Source organism: Microchirus variegatus (genome assembly GCF_963457635.1).
Source record: "Microchirus variegatus genome assembly, chromosome: 15".
In the NCBI taxonomy this organism is placed as follows: domain Eukaryota; kingdom Metazoa; phylum Chordata; class Actinopteri; order Pleuronectiformes; family Soleidae; genus Microchirus; species Microchirus variegatus.
In genome coordinates this window covers 26,253,658-26,275,955 of record NC_139816.1, presented here as the reverse complement: position 1 = coordinate 26,275,955, position 22,298 = coordinate 26,253,658, and the positions used below count along the sequence as shown (strand labels likewise).

At 38.7% G+C, this 22,298-nt stretch overlaps 2 protein-coding genes across 2 annotated transcripts; one reads left to right on the top strand and one right to left on the bottom strand.

The window, feature by feature from the left end:
* Positions 1-201: 201 nt before the first annotated feature.
* On the bottom strand, positions 202-6,280 carry LOC310937546 (uncharacterized protein; the record flags this gene model as incomplete). Its single annotated transcript, XM_083901829.1, has 6 exons — positions 202-658; positions 1,200-1,347; positions 3,968-4,089; positions 5,301-5,417; positions 5,628-5,748; positions 6,202-6,280. The coding sequence occupies 6 exons, from the start codon at positions 6,278-6,280 to the stop codon at positions 514-516; spliced, it is 732 nt and encodes a 243-aa protein (XP_083757955.1). The 3' UTR covers positions 202-513.
* A 1,488-nt stretch (positions 6,281-7,768) lies between these two features.
* Positions 7,769-21,895, top strand: cul2 (cullin 2). The gene is made up of 21 exons (XM_083901885.1): positions 7,769-7,837; positions 8,940-9,076; positions 9,372-9,474; positions 9,570-9,664; positions 12,465-12,570; positions 12,756-12,838; positions 13,130-13,226; positions 14,770-14,880; positions 15,182-15,344; positions 15,485-15,609; positions 15,774-15,881; positions 16,086-16,145; positions 16,245-16,373; positions 16,554-16,640; positions 17,166-17,318; positions 17,648-17,725; positions 17,809-17,875; positions 18,299-18,501; positions 19,027-19,128; positions 19,241-19,357; positions 21,179-21,895. The coding sequence occupies exons 2-21, from the start codon at positions 8,958-8,960 to the stop codon at positions 21,308-21,310; spliced, it is 2,238 nt and encodes a 745-aa protein (XP_083758011.1). The 5' UTR covers positions 7,769-7,837; positions 8,940-8,957; the 3' UTR covers positions 21,311-21,895.
* The last annotated feature ends 403 nt before the right edge of the window (positions 21,896-22,298 follow it).

Below are 22,298 nucleotides of genomic sequence, written 5' to 3'. Positions count from 1 at the left end.
CAAATACAGTTAAGAGTAGAGAAAAGGAAGTCAATTGATTTCGTGATAGAATTGCTTTGTCTTTCTTTCATCATTTTGGTCTGTCTTACTATGTAAGATACACTCATACATGGGAAAACGACAAACACACACAAGCAACAACTTTATTGAGGCAAATACATTTTAAAAATATTGACAATCTACAAATACATTGTGGTAAAAAAGACAACATGGGAAAACATTCAATAAGAGAAACAAGTAAGAAATAAAAATAGAAATAAAATCAAAATATGTAATGCATGCGTTTTGAAATTCATCCAGGAGTGTTTCATTTAAAACTGAAACAGAGTTAAAGCTCCAGTGTAAAATGTGTGGATTCTTCTTGGCATGTTCAGCCGAGGAGTCGAGTCGTGACGTCACACTTTCACTACTCTACAGACAAGAGTTGGCAGAGCCTTGTAAAAGGATGATTCTCGGTCCATATATCCACCCGTTTGTTGACATTTTGCTGTCATGCTTTAGCTGTGAAGTTATTTATTCCACTTTTTGCTGACACATGTCTTTTAAGACTCTGAGCTCCTCAATTAGAGTCTTGTTTTGATTTTCTAGCACCCCCAAGCGATCTTCCAGGCATTTGACATATTCTCTCTTCTTTCGTCGACACTCCCGGGCAGCCATCCTGGAAAAACAAAATCATTTAACATTGTGGTTTAAGTAAAATAACATACAGTAGAAAATCACGTCATGAACCAAAGGGGTAATGACTCGGTCGTGAACAGCTAAGGCAAAACCATGATGTACATGGTACATCAAGTAGTGATACAATGATGTTTACAAGTATGAAAACAGCCGATCAAGTCTGCCAACGCAGTCTTTACTCGAAAAACATAAGCTCATGATAAGATAATTAGCAGGGAACCCAAGAATGAGCAGTTTAAGGCTCTGGGTGGATTAGAATTTTGCAGCTGAGTAATGTAAGGCTTGTGGATCTTATTATGACATGTAATTATTATCGTTCAGTGGCATTTGGTATTTGTCAAGGTGTCTTTAGAGTATTTTACCTTATATAAAATCCAGAAGGGCTGACCGTATTTTGGAAAACCCAAGTAAAAGTATACACTAAAATCTAACTGAGCAAATATCAATGTCTGCTGCTCACATCAGTACAGTTAATCCATCAACCTCATGTCAAGGGTAGTCGTGTGAGCGGTCCTTTCTACCTGTTTTTCATCAAGCGAACTTCTCTCTTTTGTACATCATCCACTGTGGACTTCTTGGAGCTGTGTGCGGTGGCATTGACAGCCACCCCCTGTGGAAGACTGGAGCTGGGTTTTTGCAGCTGGTAGGCAGTGAAGCCTCCTCCAGGAGCTGGAGAGACACACAACAACAAGTTAGACAACAGGACTGAGTGAGTTAGTTCCAAAATAGTTATTTATTTGCTCTACCAGGTGACAGAAGTAAGGCCCAGTGTGAAAGAATGGTCCACCAAGTGTCATTTTAATTGAATAACAAAATTATGTCATTTTGACTGTGCATGTTCACTGTCATATAGAAACATTCCAGTCCAGTTGGTGGTGTCCTCTGCTTTAGGTCAAAAGAGACAATATCGACGATAGTAACCACAGTGCTCAAAGAATTCAAGGACAAATGCCTGGTGAGAGATTGCTGTTACTGGAAACTGCAAACTGCAAAGGCCTTAGTTTCCTCAAATGATGAGATTGCAAATGGTAACAAACAGAGGACTCCCTTTCCCAAGAGGATCAGGGAACTATAATGGTCTTTGCCAACCAGAAAGAATGTTGTTCTCATTATTTTGCATCGTAAGTTTCTGCCTCATAATGTGAAGCAGGTGCAGTATTTGTGGCATGTTTTTATCCATTCGAGGTGCTGTCGAACTCATAACTGCCGGTGCTTTTTTAAAAAATGGATGACTCTCATTTGATTATAATAATAATAATGCACATGTTGTGTGCAGGTGATATTGTAATCTGTAGTGAGAGTAGGGGATGAGGTGGAATAGAGCGTGGCTAGGTGGAAGCATGCACTGGCGAGAAGAGAAATGAAGGTTAGCAGAAGCATGACAGATACCTGTGTGTGAATGACAGTAAGACAGGTGGTATGGTGAAGGTGTAAGGGTTAGAGGTAGAGAAACTGGGGTCAACCATGCAAAGCAATGGAGAGAGAGGTTAAGGAGAGAGTGCAGACAAGGTGGAGATGAGTGTCAGGGTGAAGGACAGCAGCAAAACAGAAAGAGAAGGTCTACAAGATTAGTGACACCATCTATGATGTACACTAGTATGGCTAGTACCAACCCTGTGAAGTCCCGTGAGACAAACTATGTTTTGTAAACTGTGGGCTATATAAATAAAGATTGACTGATTGATTGGAGACAGTGATACTGGAGGGTTAGGTCCACAGGAGGTGGACCTAGAGGTGACATCATGTAATCATGATGTCATTGTTTCACTTTTGTCTGTCTTTGCAAAAATGAATGCTTCCCTACACAGCACCATGTCATTTTCTGACTTCATAGCCATGTCATGAGGATGACGTTCATACCATATGACCATATATCATTATAAGCTTTATGTGTTATTGACCTCCAGTAAACCTCTGTTCCATGCATTATGTCATTTTATGACAACATCTCCTGACTATATGGTGAAAACTGTACAGTATGTTTTGAGTTTTGGTATTAGTTAATGTCTCATAGATCATAACTGGTAGGGATAACCCTAACCCCCAACCCAATGCCATCCATACTTTTTAGGTTGATGTTATTAGCATAATAATGTGTTGTTGGAGTTGGAGATTCAGTAGATTACGTCATCATTTTTGTGAAATGTAATTTGATAGTTATTAAACAAAATGTTCTTTAGATGTCAGGCCAAATAGAAAATGTTAAATATAACAAAACACACTAGTTTATATTGGACACTTTCAGTATATTGCAGAATTTAGCAACATATATTGGTGAAGTTACATTTTCCGTGTGTGTGTGTGTTTGTGTTGTCACTACATAGAGTCACTACATTTAGTTAGCATCCAAACTCCAAACATACTTTGTTTCTCCATTGTGGGCTATTGTAAAATGATGGTACATTATGGTTGAACACCTTTTTTATATTTTACACAGTGGAACTTTAATGTATGTAAATAGTCTTTAAGCACCCTTAAAAAGTTCTATAAACGAATAAACGATAAATAAATTATTATCTATTATTATTATTATTATTACTATAACTATTGAATTTGCAAGCTGTGCTGTAAAATACAGTGTATCAAGTGAAGGTACAGTATGTTAAATAGATAGTAATAATGAGAATAATAACAATTATTTATAACTGTTGGAACAAACAGTTCTCTCTCAAACTATATCAGCAGCATGTTTGGATATGAACATTTGTGACACACACACAGCGTCAGAGACGTTCTAATCTCCTTATCTACTTTTCCTTTGCAGTTTGCTCAGTGCCAGTGAAAAGTCCTTGCACCCCCACCGTCAGCTACACTGGTGAGTAATTCTGTGAATGCTGGAAACACATAAAGGGACTGCTCATGAACCCAGTGTGTTCAGCCACTGATGTCAGCGTACCACTTATTCGCTCATACACATCTACATGTCATTGCTTGGAGCCTGTTCCAGGGCAAACAGTGACATCAGCCACTGCTGCTATGTGCCCTGAGTGGGCAGAGCGCTGAAGCATTTCACAGACAAACACTCAAACTGATCCTTTGCTACTTTTTTTTGTCCACATGTTACTTAGAGGAGCTGTTGGTCAACCAAATCCTGAACTTTAAAAACATAAGTTTTGTCTTAAAAGTCACTATTATCAGTATATTTTAATTCAAACAAACCACAAAGTGTAAGAATTTATCCACACTAGTTAATACATTAATTATGATCACAACCTAAGTATTTTAACTGAATAAGAACGTTTAAATTACTCAGAAGATCCAGAAGAGGAACAGATGATAGCAAACATACCTTCTTCTGTCTCATCCCCAGTTACAGCCATACTGTGTCTACTCCAATGTTTTTCCCAGAGACAGTGAGCCTCCTTCAGAGTCTCCTCTCTGACTGAATTGTTGCCAGAGCCAACAGCGAGGCTGTGAATGCATTTTTACAATTGGAGGCACTGACATCAGCATGACATCACTGGCCTCCTGATGTCAACTGTATGGTTCACTCACTCACTCGCTCACAGAGCTTATGAGTCAGAGGCTCTGATGTTTGTCTTTGGGGAGGAATGTTCCTCAGCTAGACTGGAGCACAACAGTGAAAGACGCCGCTTGTCGAGAATGGATATGCCTCACAATATTTGGACTTCATTTAAATGAAAATATATATATATCTATATGTTGAAAAAGCATATGGTAAAACTGCATATTTTGGACACTGTCAGTGCAAAACATTATCTGTCAGCGGATTCATCTTATATCCAAAGCTGGTGGCACGCTCAGTAGATGTTATAACAGATCCTGTGGCGCAACGGTAGCGCGTCTGACTCCAGATCAGAAGGCTGCGTGTTCAAATCACCTCAGGATCATTAATGGTTAAAGTACCAGTTTTTTCTTACAATAAATAGGTACATTACGTGACCATCTCAGTGCATTGAACTGTATGAGTAGATGATATGCAACATTTCTTCATCAGAATAGCTAAAAATGATGCAGCTTGTATGTTGTCGTTGTTTGAATTTATCATGCTGTTCTTTCATGCTGGTGCAATGACCTACCAAGCGCAACCATAACAGGGGGCGTCCACCTGTCTATCTTCAAGAAGCTCTTGAAAAGAGCAACATTTATCAGTGCAAGTTGTATGCTGCAGCTGAATATCCCTCACCTCATCATTCCCCTCCAAGTGTGTTGGAGAACCTATTTAATGGCAGCTCAGTGGTAGAGTGAGTCGTCTTTCAACTACTTTTGTAGTGTGTGTAGTGTAAATCTTTACATGTAATGTGCAATACCAAACTGTAAAATACTAATTTACAATTAAAAGTACTAAAATCGAACCGGTGAATTTGTTATCATGTTCTGTTCATGGCACAATAATTGCCATATTTTAAGTGAGGATTATATTAAGTGATGTGAAGTGAATACACAAAATGACGTCAATAAATCAATCCTGCTGCATCTTCTGTGGGAGAAGGTGATTTCGATCAACTTACACAGTCAATTTAGCTTCATGTGACTGAATAATTTAATCTGATGTTTATGGAGATATAAGAAACACTAAAAGAGTGTCCTTTTCATATCTCTTTGCTTCCAATAATCACTATTTAGAAAAACTATTTTAAAACTCAACAGTGTTGGCTTACCATTGATTTGTGGACCGACCCTCGTGTCTCCAATGTAAACAGGGACGTTTAGTGTTGACTGCTGTGTCTGCGGCAACCAGTTCCATGTCTGCCCAGGCAGGGACTGAAAATGACCACCTGGAAAAAAAATCCAACATCATAGGATGAACAGGTGCATAATAAGAGGTCTGGCAATTTTTTATGCAATACATTTCCAGACCTCTAAGAAGACATCCACAGCATACACAAACAAATAAAGGACCAACTCTACTGTATGTAGAAACTGTTAAACACTTGGCTGGAACTGTGTTTTCTGGGTAAACACATATTATAGAAAAAGCATGTTACCTGACAATGTTTGCATACAATATATCATACTGAAAGGTACCTGGTGGAGGCTGTGGTACTTGTTGGTTGGGTAGAGTCATATATACTCCGGCTCCCTCAGGGACAAACTGTTGGAGCCCAACTGTGGGAGGGTGAAAATTAAGAAATGAAGGAAGCAAAGTCAACATAAAAATATATATGCTGTACTTAGTTTATACTAATGACATACATTGTTGAAAACCCTATATGAGATTGGTCACTTGCTTAAGACATTACACATAGTCTGTCATAAGTCTTTTATGGTGTGTGTCTGCACTCTAGTGGCCAATATCTATTATATCAGGAGTCATTTTCTTCAGCAGGGCTATTCAATTACAAACTCAATTGTGCCACATTTTCAAACCAAGAAATTAAGCTGGGCCAGACATTTTTTTCCACAGCCAGTAAACGGCACAAATGCATGTATTGAAAAAAAAGTCATGTTTAGTCAGTGTTTACTCCTTTGAATTTGACACAGGCCCATGACACAGGACCAAAAGTGTATACCAATTATAGAAGATCTATACCTGTCCTAGCAATAATGTTTTATACATACATTGCCGGCTGTGGCTTTGCTGATCAACAGGTGCAGTAATTACGGACTGACGTTGCCCCTCTGGCTTTGGTTGGTTCATTGTAACAGCCAGAATTGCATGGACTATAGAGGATTCTCCACTTTATATAGTTTTGTATATTGGGCCTTTCTTCTATTAATAATACCAATTTCTGACAGGCTGTACATTGAGAGCTGTAATGCTGCCCTCCACAGTTTGAAGTTCTTAATCACAGTTCGAAGTTCATTCTCCACCTCATTGTTTATTTCCTCATCCTCATTCCTGAATATTTCTGGATTCTATCTGTTTTTTCTTCCCCATATTTGGCCTTTTAACTCTTACATCAAAAGACAGAGCCATTTTTTTTGGGGGGGGGGGGCCTTCATGTGTAACTTCAAAGCCATAATGTCTTTATTATATCTACAGTATATAAGTTAATAATAACTTTGAAATGTGTCGGAGTATACGGAGATGAGAAAAGGATCCAAGTGGTTCTTAAGGAATTAGAAGAAGGATGAGCCTGATGAGAAGAGGACAACACTGGTGTAAAGGAGTGTTCTAATTTTGGAAGATGGTAGTAAAGCACAATCGTGAATGCAAGGTGTTGTTAAACCCCATAGAAGAAGTAGTTTAATACTTTATTGAATACATTGGAGTAAATTGGATAATCTTGTGAGAATGCACAGTCAGTGTTTTCAACCGCCCACGGTAAGTCATCTATCAAGTACAACATTGCCACCTTAAATTTGAGCATGGCAATGCATTAAGTGTTTTTGTAACATAACATGCTCAGTACAAAATATTTCACAAAATGTTTAATGAGAGCATGAATCATCAGGGATTGTGAGATATAATGGACCAGCCAGGGACATCAATAAACAAGAGGATGTTTGTAATGGTGGTGGTAACATTGAATATAGTGTTAAATATTATTTCCTATAGATGTTTTTCATTGTTTTGGCTATTCTGTTAAAGTGATATAACAAAACAAGAAATATCACAGATGACGATGAAGTACATCAATAGGTAGATGAGCAAATCTGATGTCTGCTAGTTTTTAAATAAATAATAATAATTTAAAAAAAAAAACACCTTCTCGTTAGCGATCCAACCCGATCAAAGACGGTTAATTCATCTAGCGCCTTTGTAAATATTCTGCTGTATCTGGGGAGTGATACTGGTGAGCCCAGCGCGATGTAACAAAAACGAAACCAAAAATTAAGTTAAAACAAAAACTCCGTGTCAAGTTCATTATAAATAAGTCTGTGAATATATCATCATTACGTTGTTATAAATAATACATCAATAATATGCACTCACTCAACCTCGTAGGATTCCGTAGTTTTGGTTGATACCACTTTTGTGTGGGTGTTCTTATGACTTGAATCGGAGTGCGTTTTGTCGTATTACTATCGGTGTGTATAGAAATCACATCAACTTCTTTTTTTTAAACTTTTTAAAAGATTTCAAGAAAAATAAGGAGCAAAATGCCTCAACGTTAATATATCTTGTTCAGGCTACACCCCTATGTCATACATTGGTATAATCCAGGAGGTAGGGGAGACCTGTGAGTGAGTCAAATCAACCCTGTGACAGCGGAGAAACTTGAGTTTTGTAACAAGTAAATACATTACAGAGGTATGTATTATTTTAACATTCACACTTGACCTCAGTGCCCTGCTTTGTTTGACCACAGCAGCATCTTTTGCTGAGCTGTCAGTCCAAATGTGGGGCAAATTAAAATAAGATGACCATTTGCTAGCGGTAGCTGAGCCATCGTTAGCTTCCCGCTAGCTGATGCCTTAGAATTGCTGGGACTTGAGCAGGAAGAAGTAGCGTTAGCTAGCTAGAAGCTAGTTAGCCTGTTAGCTAGCCATCCTATTTTGGGATTGGCATCCCGCAAGCTAGTATCCTTAACTTAGCTGCTGCCCCATGGCTGCTTGAAGGCTGTTTGTTTGGTTGCATTGTATCTTGAATTTTAAATACGGATATCGGCATATGTGAAGGGGTTCGCCATGGAAAGTGTGTGTGATGGTGTTGCTGTGTTTTCTCTGACGTGAAATCAAGTGGTATGAATGACGAGAAACAACGCAGGGCCTCGTTTCTCTGTACTTGTAGGTGATGACTCTTCTGACATCCATATAAAAGCTGACCTGCTGTTATGTGCAACAGTTTCCCCAGATAAATTGCACAGTGCTGGTATATAGTGGTTTTCCTACGTGTGCTGTGTTGATGAACGCTTCTGTTACCTCCATAAACTTGAGCACAGTCTGTATGTCATCTGTTGCTACCCATTGCAGTTGTCATGGAGTAGGTTTGATATCATGACACTAATATCTGTTGATGTACATGTTCACTTCGCCTTTTGTCCTGTTAGCTGTTATGAATGCTATTTTCAAATCCCCATGATGTTAAATTGGGGTTGGCTTACAATAACAATCATTTTATTGAATAGCAATATCACAGCAAAATTCAGTGTATATTTATATTAGTAAGTATATACGTTTTTGTGTTGCACAAACACTTTTTCAAGTGTTTGAAGTTGTCTATATATGAAGAATTAAGTTGTTTTTTTCAAATTAATAAAAAAATATTGATATTGATTGATTTGACAGTGTTAATTGGGATAACCTTTTTGGCCACATCCCTTACCGTCCTATGTACAAATTCATTGTAAAAACTCAGAAAACAACACATTTATAACAGCTGTTTACTCTTGTATTTGTTTCTTTTTGTCCAGATTAAGGAAAAACATAAAATGTCCTTAAAGCCACGGGTGGTGGATTTCGACGAGACATGGAACAAGCTACTAACGACAATCAAGGCTGTTGTGATGCTAGACTATGTGGAGAGAGCCACTTGGAATGATCGCTTCTCGTATCCTGTGTTAATGTGCTCCATATTCTGCAAAGTTTCACTTCATGAGTGTGGACAGGAAGTCACACAGCAACACAAGTGTCCTACTTGCATTAAGTTTAATATGCAGTATATTTGACCAAATGATTTTTCCAGTTATATTTAGATATATAATTTACCAATACATTTTTCTTTCAAATAATTACAGTGCACATAAGTAATTCACAAATGTTTATATCCAGTATTACATGCATGTCGCACCTTTATTAACTATGTGCTTCTCTACATGTAATGATATCCTGAACTCTGACAACAGTGACATTTATGCCCTGTGCGTTGCATACCCAGAGCCTTTGGGTGAAAGATTGTACACAGAGACCAAGGTGTTTCTTGAAAATCATGTTCGCCAGTTGTATAAGGTAAGCACTCACAAAAGGTAACCAGAGGCTTGTTTTTTTCTTTTCATCATTATTCTGTGTTTTTCTAATTCCTGTGATTTTTGCTTTTATTTTAGAAAGTCCTGGATTCAGAGGAACAGGTTTTAGTGATGTACCACAGATACTGGGACGAGTACAGCAAAGGAGCTGACTATATGGACTGCTTGTACAGGTAACCTTCATGCCTCTTATTGCCTTTGATTCTGCTCAATATGCTGATGTGTTATATATAATACAGCAAGTTGACTGTTGTATTTCAGTATAATTTTTAATAGACAAAATCCTAAAACTTAATTTGGGTTATGAAGTGAATCACAAACATTTTTTAAAATTAAGAGTTGCCTGAAGGCTACAGAATATATATGGAGGGCTTCCATAAATGATTGTTGATGTGTCATCCCAGAATAAAATTATAATCCTTATTTTAGTATAACATTGAAATAATTTTTTGTATGAATTTGAATACCTATAACTGGTTAATTTCAGTGCTTACTAACCATTCATTACATTTTTTATTAACAACAAGACTAACAATATTTTAAGTGGTCATCAGAAAACTTAATATCACTTGCATAACTTATTTCACTTTCACGGTTTAAAAAATATTGAAAAGTTGTTTTTGAAATGTAAGCGTGTCATGTCGTGGATTCATGGTTTAAAACTTAGAAATGCTTCAGGAAAATCATCAAAAGATTCAATTGAATGTCAGGCAGTGTCATAGTTAGGTCAGTGTGAACAGTGATTAATCACAATAACAACTGGTAACCACCACTATATATAATGCTATGTATAACATGGCTCAGCACATTAGGGTTAAGTGTACTTATTTAGTTACAACCTGTAGTATTCCAGCCTCCAGCTTTTGTTAACTTGGTAGTATTTAGCTTGGTAGTATTTAGCTATAAGCTTAGTATCACCAGGTGTGTGGTGCATTCTGATTTATTCTAAATCAATATTCCCTTGGGGTGTTTTATGTTTGCATGAGAAAAAGGTAATGTAAGACTCTTGGCTTTAGTGGTAACATAGTGATGTTTAGTCCTTAAAATAGAAGAGCGTTGCTTATCTTCTTTGCATGTGTATGTTTGCATCCAGTGTAACATATAGAGCAGGACTCGAGATGTAACTTTTTGCACTGGTCGCATTGGTGTACCGGCACACAATTTTATATCCAAACTCAAATATTGATACGTCGCAACAATTTTAAGGGTTGACTTTTTGTCATTTCCCATTTACATTTATACAATTGTAAACAAGAATGAGGTGTAGGTCAATGTTTCTCTTCATTAGAAGCACAAACAATGTGTGTACACACCAACACACACACACATTAAGTGGTGACATTGCTTCGCTGGTTAGAGCAACAGGCAAACAGGTCTGTTTTGTAGTGTTTATGCATATTATGGTGAATGTAGGGAAAAAATGCCAGGAACACCTTTCTTCGCATTATCGTTTGATATATATCACCCGTCTGTGTGTGTGTGAGGGAGAGAGCTGCATGAAGATGTATGAACGAAACACAACACTGCGTTGTGGGGGTAAAAGACAACCATTTGAGACGGTCAGTGCTGATTCTGGTGCCACACACTGATCAATATATGGGAAATGTTAGGTGCACTGGTGTCACACTCAAGAGCCCTGTAGAGGCTGGACTGAAACATGATTGCTGAAAATCTTTGGTCACTCTTATCTATGTTGCATGTTGATTGTGGCACTGACATTGCAATGGCAGCCAATCAGAATGTGAGTATCAGTCTGTGTCACTTCCTTTAAAAAAAAGTTTCAAGCACACCACAGGAATAATACTCTCAGCATATGTCGACATTGCTGCTTCAGTAACACAAATTACTTTTACTGTAAAATTAATCTTCCTCATTCTAATACTCAGTGACTGTTATTTTGTTTGTCTGCGACTGTTATTTTGTTTGTCTGCTGTTTGGCACTGGGCTGGATGTACACAGTGTGTTTATCGGATTGTCGTGCCATAGACTATACAGGCCTAATAAGAGCACTGAGACACAGCTACACTTTAAATGTGTAATCTGTAAAACCAAAACAGTGAGGTGAAGTCTTCCGGCACGCAACCCTTCCAATGCAAGCAACTTTTAAAACAATGTTTCAGGTGATAAATGGAGGCAAATAATCATCTCATCAATCCAAAACAATGATAATGATTATTACTAATAGAGATAATATGTAACATTCTGTGTTAACATATCTAAAAATGACTAAATTAATGTTGTACATTTTATAGAGTAGTGTACTGTAATGGAATAATAACATTTATTCTAACACTGCTTCATTTATTAATTCTCATGATCCTGACTTACTTTCTGTTTGATGCTTGGACTTCTCTGGGCCCAGTTGATTTACTCCCAGTTTGAGATCTTAACTTTTCAATGCCCCATATCTCTGCCTCCCTACAAAACAATAATGTGTTCTGTGTGCTCTGTTTACGTGGTACCTGCTCTTCATTATGATAAGCAATATGCTATACGCTATGTAGCTTTCTTGGTGCCTGTTCATTCTGGCTCTCTCTTTGCAAAGAATAAACAGTGCTTCAACAATTAATTCGACATTTTAGCTTTATTTCCTCATCAGGCATCAAAATGCTAATTTTTCCACAACATGTACTTACAGTACATTAGCCACATACACTCTTTCAATCCTCCAAAGTCTGTATTTCTGTTCAAGCTAATGGACCATTTCATTTTGGTAACATTTAATGGTGTCATTTGTTTTACCCATCTCGGCTATAACTTCCATTAGCTCTCCCCTTAAAGCGTAAATTGCACTGCACAACCAAACAATCCCCATGATCTGATGCTGCCTCCTGACATCAACAAACTAGGTCTTTTGTCATTGTTTAGTTTTGTTTTGAGTCACAGTGTCTGAACAAAAGTGAAACAGCAAGTGCATTTCAAGCGACTGAAGTAGATATTTACTGTTTGAACCATTTCCCTATTCTTGTGTAGATATCTCAACACCCAGTTCATCAAGAAGAACAAACTAACAGAAGCAGACCTACAGTATGGCTACGGGGGAGTGGACATGAATGAGCCTCTCATGGAGATTGGAGAGGTACTTGACTTGAGTGACACACTAGTATCAACTCTCATACACAGTGACTTCCACACATGCACAGCATGATCAAAAGATTTGTGGTATTTAGATTTTGGATACAGAACTGAGCTCATGATTTCAATGATCTGCAATTTGACTGTTTGCATAATTTCAACATGACATTGTTTGATATGTTTTTGCAGCTGGCACTTGATATGTGGAGGAAGTTAATGATTGAGCCCATGCAGGCCGTCCTGATCCGGATGTTGCTGTATGAAATCAAAAAGTATGTTTCTCACTCAGGCTAAGCCACAAGAGTTATTTTCCAAAATCCACTTATGCTTTTTCTAAAAATGGTATAATCTTCTGTCTGCATTTGTAGAAATAAGTGACTCATTCAGCCCAGTTATGTGTATGTATTTGGACTTGGATCTTTCATATGTTTCACATCAACTTTTATTTTATCGTAATTAATGCAATTCTTGATTTTAATCTGTACTTTAACTATTGTTCCCACTATTGTGCTGCAACTGTTTCAAAGACTCATGCTTAACAGCAGCCTTCTCGTGTCCTACAGTGATCGATGTGGTGAGAACCCCAACCAGAAGGTCATCCATGGGGTCATCAACTCCTTTGTTCATGTTGAACAGTACAAGAAGAAGTTTCCACTAAAGGTGAGAACTGGTGACCACATTCTAGAGCTGTAACGATACACAAACTTACGATTCGATTCGAATCACGATTTTTGACCCACGATTCAATACATTCCACAATTTTTTTTAAATTTCAAAAACATTTTATTTAAACAACATTTAATTATATTGCAACTTAATGTAACATTTAATAACAATATTTTGGAATACTGTGAACAGATTTTAACATGAATAAATAAATAACCAAAGATTTCTCTCTTTTCTGTAACAAAATAATACTGTTGAAAAATACAAAGTAATGATCAATCAGACTGGGATTTGTCCCCAAAGCATGCTGGGAAGTGTAGTTCTTCATTAGAAGCACTTTTGTTCCAGTGGAAAGACAACATTTGCGCTTGTATTTCTTGAAAGCCAGTTGTTGTTTTGCTCTTATTTTGGGGCTGGATCCGTGAATCTTGTTCGTAGAGTGATACAAATCTGTGAATTCTCCGCTGTTTACATAATCGTGCTGACGCTCCGGTGCCGCTTTTCAATGTGTGAGCTGTAACGGGTTTTTTTCGCTCCTGCGGGTTTGATCCATCTGTGTTTTAACTGTGTTTGGTGAACCTAAGAATGGTTTATATGAGCTTTTAGCTGAGTTTCTGACCTCTCTGTGAGTATGCAGCATGTATGTGTTTGTTAAAGTTAGACATGGTTTTATGACGCTTTTGTTTCGATGCGTCTGACGCTGCCTCCGGTAGCGGGGACATCAGTGAAGAAGGGGTTAACGCGATTAAAAAACATAACACGTTTATGATGACTGTAATTAATTAATCACAATTAACGCGATAATTTGACACCCCTAATAAAAATAAGTTTGGTAGCACTAACAGCTCATATCATGTGGCTGACTGGAAAAATAACTGGGAGTTAGAAAGGGCGTAACGCGATTCTGCCTTCTCACATTGCGACCATATTCCCTGTTCTTTGTGGAGCTATCTTAAAGCCGCAGTGCGTGACCTTTGGTGATTTTTGTGGTGGTGGTGGTGTTATTACTCTGCCTCTGCACTCAATCGCTCTGGGGGAGCGATTGAGTGCATACACCAGCAGTGCAGGGGTGGGCGGGGACAAGACGCATTTATCCTATCAAACTGCTAAATGACGTTTTTTGTTTTTGAGCAATTCTAATTCACTTCTGAAATTTTTCTGGACTTTTTTGGGTTTTCTATTTGCCAGGTCAATGTTGCCGTGGCCTCTGTTTGTCTTGACACAAAATAAATCAGTTCTTGTGTGTATGACAGGAATCATGTCACTGGGCAACACAAGATCTAACCACCACTATACTAAGAAAAACAGAAGGAGGCGTGTGGAGCTGAGGGCTTAAGCAGTATTGAGTGAACTCGTATGACAGTGGCTTGAATTTAATGTATGCTTGCGTATATTTAAAAGTTGCACACTACAACGTTAATGCTAACAGTGAAGGTTAATACACTGGCAACAAGATGTGCTTTATAGTAAACATCCACAGTATTTTATCCACACATACTAAATCCTGTGTTTTCTACATTGTCTTTTTGTCTTACAGTTTTATCAGGAAGTCTTTGAAGGGCCATTTCTGATTAAAACAGGGGAGTACTACAAACAGGAGGCCTCCAATCTACTGCAAGAATCCAACTGCTCACAGTATATGGAGAAGGTGGGATAAATGATAAAAGGTTACTCATAGAATGTACAATTTGAAATTAACAAAGTATGGTCTAAGTGCCATGTAAGTGCCTTTAGGGTTAGGTAAATACGGTTTGACTGTCATGTATGATTGGAGTTTATGACTAACTCTGTGTGTGAGTTTGTTTGTATCTTGGCGCCAAACAAAGTAGTGTATCACTCAATTAAGCCCCTTTTCCACCTATGGTCCCAGCTCGCATGGCACGACACGGCAAGGTTGGTCTTCCACTACAAAATAGTACCTGCTCATGATGCTCTGTTTCATTCTTCAGGTTTTAGGGCGATTGAAAGATGAAGAAGTGCGATGTCGGAAGTACCTGCACCCCAGCTCCTACGCCAAAGTCATCCATGAATGCCAGCAGAGGATGGTGGCAGATCATCTGCAGTTCTTGCACGGGGAGTGCCAGAGCATTATTCGACAGGAGAAGAGAGAAGGTCTGCCTCCCACTGCCCTTTTTCTTTATTATTTTTATTCAAATATCTGTTTTTGCATGAATGCAATTTTCTATATTCAATCCCATTGTGCACAAATCTGTGATGTAACCCATGTGGCTTGCTTTTGTTGTTTTGTCCAGACATGGCCAACATGTACACCCTACTGCGGGCCGTGTCCAACGGACTGCCTCACATGATCCAGGAGCTGCAGGTTCATATCCACAATGAGGGCATCCGTGGCACCAGTAACCTTTCTTTGGAAAATGTACGTACTGCAGCAGTGTCTGCATACAAGTGCAAAAATGTGCATTTCCATAATCTTGAAAATATATTGTTGTGGTAGTTGTTTTTGTTGGTTCACTGCTTCAACTTTAAAGTGATTTTGATGTAGCTGTGTAACCACTTTGTTTCTCTCCTCCTCTTCTCCAGATGCCAACCCTTTTTGTGGAGTCAGTGCTGGAGGTTCACAGTAAATTTGTTCAGCTCATTAACACAGTTTTAAATGGAGATCTGCACTTCATGAGTGCACTCGATAAGGTATTGAACAACATACTCATAACAGTCAATAGATGTTATTTGTGAGGTTGTTTGTTAAGCTCCCTTTTCAGAAAGCATATAGTGTGTAATTGCTCGATTGTCATCCTCAGTATTTACAAAGTATGAATAGGTTCACATGTTAGTGGTGTTTGCTTTGTCTGTAAATATTTTATGTATGTTTACTTGATTTCTCTCATTCTCAAGGCTTTGACATCTGTGGTGAACTTTAGAGAGCCCAAGTCCATCTGTAAAACCCCTGAACTCGTGAGTGCGCACACACACACACACACACACACACACACACACACACTGTAACACACAGTGCCTTGACCTGGTCATGTCCCTCCTGGTGTCTCTCTCCAGCTGGCAAAATACTGTGACAATCTTCTGAAGAAATCTGCAAAGGGAATGACGGAGAACGAGGTGGAGGACAAACTGACCAGTTTCATCACAGTGTTCAAGTACATAGATGACAAGGACATCTTTCAAAAGGTAACAAAAAGGCTTCTGGGCTTAAAATGTCAAAAACAAACTTTAATCTAAAGAGAAACAGTTTGGAGCTTAAACTAGTTCAAGAAGTGTTAGCATTGTCATTTTCAGTTTGTCAGTATTCAGCTTTAGAATAAGATTTCACATCACTGCATAAATCACTTTGTTTTTTTCTCCCCACAGTTTTATGCCAGAATGCTAGCGAAGCGGTTAATACATGGTTTATCATTGTCAATGGACTCAGAAGAAGCCATGATCAACAAACTTAAGGTAAATCCAAACTACACATTATAAAATAAGACATGTGGTGGGCCTGATTATGCATTCACCCTGAAACAAAAGTTAAGCAACATCCACACTACTATGTTTTGAATTTTGATCAAAAGAATCTGCGTCCACATGAGCATTTCAGTTTGTTATCAGACAGAATCTGACTGTAACAATCTGCAATTTTCTGTTGTAAGACTGACAATGAATTGAAATGAAGGCACTTTTATTTTGAAAGCTATTACTAATGAGTTTTGGCTGACAAGAACCAATCACAAAAGTATTTGTGCTAACTGCATCATTGGATGGCAGACATATTTGGAGCAGAAGTTATCGGTTTATAAACAAAAGGGAATAGTGTGATTTTAGCTTCTCCACAATGCAGGTGTGATTTTGTCTCTTATCCTGTGATCTACCGTTTGGCCACATGGGACACACTCATACAATTCCCCATTCTTCTCACTCTGTTCTTCCTGCTTTCCCTTTTATTCTCCTCCACATTCCCGCTCATTGTTCCTAATCCGACAGCAAGCGTGCGGCTACGAGTTCACGAGCAAACTCCACAGAATGTACACAGACATGAGTGTAAGTGCAGACCTCAACAACAAGTTCAACAATTTCATCAAGACGCAGGAGACAGTGGTGGACCTTGGCATAAGCTTCCAGATCTACGTATTACAGGTAATTGTCCGGGTATAGGATGGAGAAACTGTTGCCAGCAGACAGAAAGATCCCGTTATGAATGATACAGACATCCAAAAACACACATCAGTTAGTCTATAATCTCTGCTCTCTCGGCTCTATTTTCACACTGTAGTGGCTTAGATCTGATTTTCTTTTTACACAGATACCGATTGATTTCAACATGGCTTTTATTTTTTTTTTATTAAAGCATGTCACTGTTTTCACCCATCAGACACTTTGAATTCCACCTGTCACAGCATGGTATTGTACTGCATATTTGTTCATTACAAATGTGTAATGATGTGTATATATACTAATGTTTACAGGCTGGAGCCTGGCCTCTCACACACGTCCCCTCCTCCACGTTTGCCATCCCCCAAGAACTAGAAAAGAGTGTGCAGATGGTGAGTGATCTCTCGTGACAGCGACAGAGGTTCATGTCGATTATAGAGGGTGACATTGTAACGTGTACCTCCTTCTCTTACAGTTTGAGTTGTTCTATAATCAGCACTTCAGTGGGAGGAAATTGACTTGGCTGCACTATCTCTGCACGGGTAAGACACAAACACACACAACACACACACTCCTAACCCATTTTAGCTCTAGATGCTTGTGAATGGAAGATTTATTGGTAAAATAAAATAAGAGATCATGGAACATCAACTGTTACACCTCAAAGGGATGATGTGATTATTCACTGCTGTCTTAATCTACACAGTAAAGTTTACAGTGTTAAAGTGACACAAAAAGTGTCACTTTAACCAATTCAGATTGGGACAAGATACAATTGGGATTTGTGTTAAATGGTATATGCCGATGTTTATGCTAGAAAAGGTTCTAAAGAGGTAACAAATTCATACACACAAAATCACTTGTTTAAAATTTGGTCTTTTCTGTTTATTTATATTTCAAACAAATCTGAGAGACTGTTGAGCTCGAAATTCAAATTTGAATCCTTCTCTTGTTGCCACCGCCAGGTGAGGTGAAAATGAACTACCTGTCCAAGCCGTATGTCGCCATGGTGACCACCTACCAGATGGCTGTGCTGCTGGCCTTCAACAACAGCCAAACGGTGACGCACAAGGAGCTGCAGGACGGCACACAGATGAACGAAAAGGAGCTTCAGAAGACCATCAAGTCCCTGCTGGACGTCAAAATGCTCAACCATGACTCGCAAAAGGTCTGTCCTTTCGTGTACAACGTGTACTTCTCACACCTGAGTCTAAAAGAATCCTGTGTTCATTCACATCGGAACCCCAGAGTTCACCGCGTTCACAATGCTCTACTCGACAGCATACCAACATGTATACGGTTCAAAATTAAACAGTACTGCGTGTACGTCAGATTTACTTTGAAACAAATACAGCAGAAGTGATATTAACGGTAAAAGTATCAGTGATTGTATGATGGCAACCATCTTGGAATCCTAATTTGGAGCACATGAGGTTTCCATGTTCGAAATCTGAGTTCCAACTCCAAATGGAACGAAGCAGAAGCTCTTTTGACATGGTGTTTTTCCATCAGTTTTTGGGAGGTTTACAGTGGTTTACTAATGTGTCAGCTAAAATTACGTAAATTATTTTTAAAAGATGTATGTAAATTGATAAGTAAATGAGCAAAATAGTTTGTTTAATCTTAATTACAAAAAGAAAACATTGATTAGTTCACTGATTCAGCCCTAATATAAACATGTGGTCTCAAACAGGAGGAGATTGAAGCAGAGTCCACGTTTTCGCTAAATATGAGTTTCACCAGTAAAAGGACAAAGTTCAAGATCACAACATCAATGCAGAAAGACACACCACAGGTGAGATGAACAGATAGATATCAGTCCTTCTCAGTCCTTTCTCTGGGTTCATTGTTACCCTGTTGTTTGACGGCTACATTGACATTTGTTTACACGTCTTCCCGACACTTAGGAAATGGAGCAGACGAGGAGTGCAGTAGACGAGGACCGCAAAATGTATTTACAAGCTGCTATAGTGAGAATCATGAAGGCTCGCAAGGTGCTCCGACACAACGCTCTCATCCAGGAGGTGAGTGGCAAACATCTTTCATTTATCCACTTCATTATTTTGATAATCTGAGGGGCTGGTGGAGGCGAGCAGGAGAGTACCATGTACTGAATGTACATGCCACTCAAAAAGTCTGGTCAAAGGGATTTACAGGAAATCTGGTAATATGAGAAGTTTGTAATGGAGGGTTGTTTGGAGTCTGAGAAGTAAAAGAGGTTGGCTAAAAAAATGTTCACTTTCAATAGAGGTATAAAGTAACCGGCGATCAGAAAGTGTCGGTGGAGGACAATTGGTAAACGGAGGAAATCCAGTAGTGTTTGTGTGAGAGGTGAATTATCTGGTGATGAAGTAATAATACTGCTGTGACAGGGGGGTGGAGCTATGATGAATAATGTTCTCTACCACCGAAACCATGTTCTAGCAGGTTTACAGTGGAGTAATTATGACCTCCATGTCAGCGACACACACTTATCTCCCTGTAGTTGTGAGGACATTTAGAGACATTATCCATTCCATCACCCCTTCACCCTAACCTTAACCCACATCTAACCCCAAAACCAAGTCTGAACAAGTGGCAACCGGTTGTGATGTCACAAATATTCACATCTAAGAGGCTAAAAATCAGGGAGCTTTTTTTAATTAAATATAAAAAAAACACACTCAAAAACTTGAAGCCATGAATTTAGTGGGGCACTAACACATACAGTACACAAATCTACTTGTGGTTAGAATATCAAGTCTCTTCCTATAAACCCTCCTAAATATGAATAGACTTAAATGGTATTTATTTATTTATTTTTTAAATGACATGACATGAATATTCTGTATATCGCAAGACCAGTATATAAAAACTGGAACGTGGCACAGCAAAAAAAACTGTTTGTGGGGGGACCCTTTTCACTGCTGCACCACCTATGCTAATATGGGCTTAGCTGAAGAAGTGTGTAGTAATTGCAATTTGCTCCACTACCTGAGCAGAAAACTCAGGTAGTCACAGCAGACCTATTACAATTACAAATCCAGTTGTGCTGCATTTTCATAACTGAGAAACTTAGTTTTTCTGCAGCCAGTAAACAGCAGGTGATGTTAAAACCAGCACAAATCTATGTAAAATGTAAAAAAGAAAAATAATGAAAGGACAATACCTCAACAGAATCTGGGGTAATTACCCACTTTGAAATAAGAACAATCCTTCACAGTCTGAGAGTGCATAAAAACAAATAAGTGCATAGTATGAGCTGTAACTATTGTTTCCCTTTTAAAATTTTAAATCGAGTGTCATATTTGACCCTGGTTTAACTCAAGTACATACAATCAAAAAGGTGCACAATATTAGCAACAGCATGCGTTTCTCTTTGAAATGGGACAAATAATATTTGTAAATGCATGTAAACATTTGTAAAACGCACTGTTCATGGGTCATACATGACAAAAAAACATATCAGTGCTATGAAACCAGGCGACGCTGAGTTCTGCATTCATTGTCACTACTACTGTAGGAATTTATGTAGGAATCTTTGAGGGACAATGAAAAATTTTGTTGGATTTTCTCAACACCTGGCGTCGGATAGGGCCTGACCACGTGTCTCCGCTCCACCCGCAACAACTGTGCAGAGCGGAGGTACTTGGTGGCTCCGAGCACAACTAACTTGACAATTGTCAAAGACGACTTGTTCCCCTGTTTCAAAAAGAGGAGTCCATACATCCCATACCTAAGGATGGCATGCTTAAAGATAATTTAAACAATTCTGCAGCTGGTATGTGTCGCAGCATTCTTGCGGCGCCGTTTTCTTGATTAATCGTAACTGTTGTGCGTTGTTTCTCACTTGTCCCGATGTGCAGGTCATCAATCAATCCAAAGCCAGATTCAACCCCAGTATCAGCATGATCAAGAAGTGCATCGAGGTGCTCATCGACAAGCAGTACATCGAGCGAAGCCAGACGTCGGCAGACGAGTACAGCTACGTCGCATAGACAGAGGAGTCGAGCCATTGGCTTCCTCCACACAAACACTCACCTGTGTGTGACTGACCCGGCAGATCCAGGTTGAAATCATGAAACGAAAAACCCAAACGAAACCGGTTCATTCATTCATTTAAGTTTTGGACTGTCTCTGTCTGCTGTGATGCCCTACGGTGACCAAAGCAGGACTGGTGCCTCCATCTTTGAAAACTACAACAGCCACCATGTTTCGTCAGACAGCCAGCTGACGCCACCGCCCATAAGACCCCACGCCCCCCACATCACCTGTCTCTGATTTTAAGCTGTTTACAACATCACCAGTGCCACGCACCTGTGCGTCAAACAACAAAAAAAGAAAATGCCTATGGCAGTTTAAGAGGAAAGCAGTGATAAACATGCGAGTTGACTGAAAAATACTAGGAAAAAAGAAAAGCAGGGAAAGAAACGTGACACCAGTGACACGTCGGTGGCTTCACATTAAAAACTAACTTGCTTTCTTTTCTCACATTTGCAGTTGTGTGTTTATTTTTCTTTCTTTGTTAAATGTATTGAATTTAGGAAAAAAAATGTAATTAAAACTGGTATACTGACTATCGTATCTACTTTCAAATGTAAAGAATGATGAGGTGTGACAAACATGATTCTGTGCTTGTCGAATAAATAAAATAAAGACACTGAAGGGTTTTATGTAAACATGAACGGAATTCATATTTGTGTCACTTCGGGTGTTGTTTTTCAGAGATTTGTGAAAACAAAGTTGTTGAAGTCTTTGGTGCCAAATTTCCTCAGGAGCCTCCTCATCTTGACCAGGTGACGTCTATGGGGCCTCGTTACTCCACAGTGATGTCTGTTGAGGTTCAGGTTGTTCTCACACACCAGTGTGTGTGTTCATGTGCAGATAAAGCAGAAATGTGTATATTTTATAAGATGGATGTCTTTGTACTTAACCTTCTGTATGACTTCTCATTTTTGAGTTTTTATTCTGTCTTTGATTTTGACG

Coding starts and splice junctions, on each gene's coding strand:
- cul2 (XM_083901885.1), top strand. CDS start 8,958: ATGTCCTTAAAGCCACGGGTGGTGGATTTCGACGAGACATGGAACAAG. Junction 15,610..15,773: donor GTAACCTTTCTTTGGAAAAT/GTACGTACTGCA, acceptor CCTCTTCTCCAG/ATGCCAACCCTTTTTGTGGA. Junction 19,358..21,178: donor ACAACGCTCTCATCCAGGAG/GTGAGTGGCAAA, acceptor CCCGATGTGCAG/GTCATCAATCAATCCAAAGC.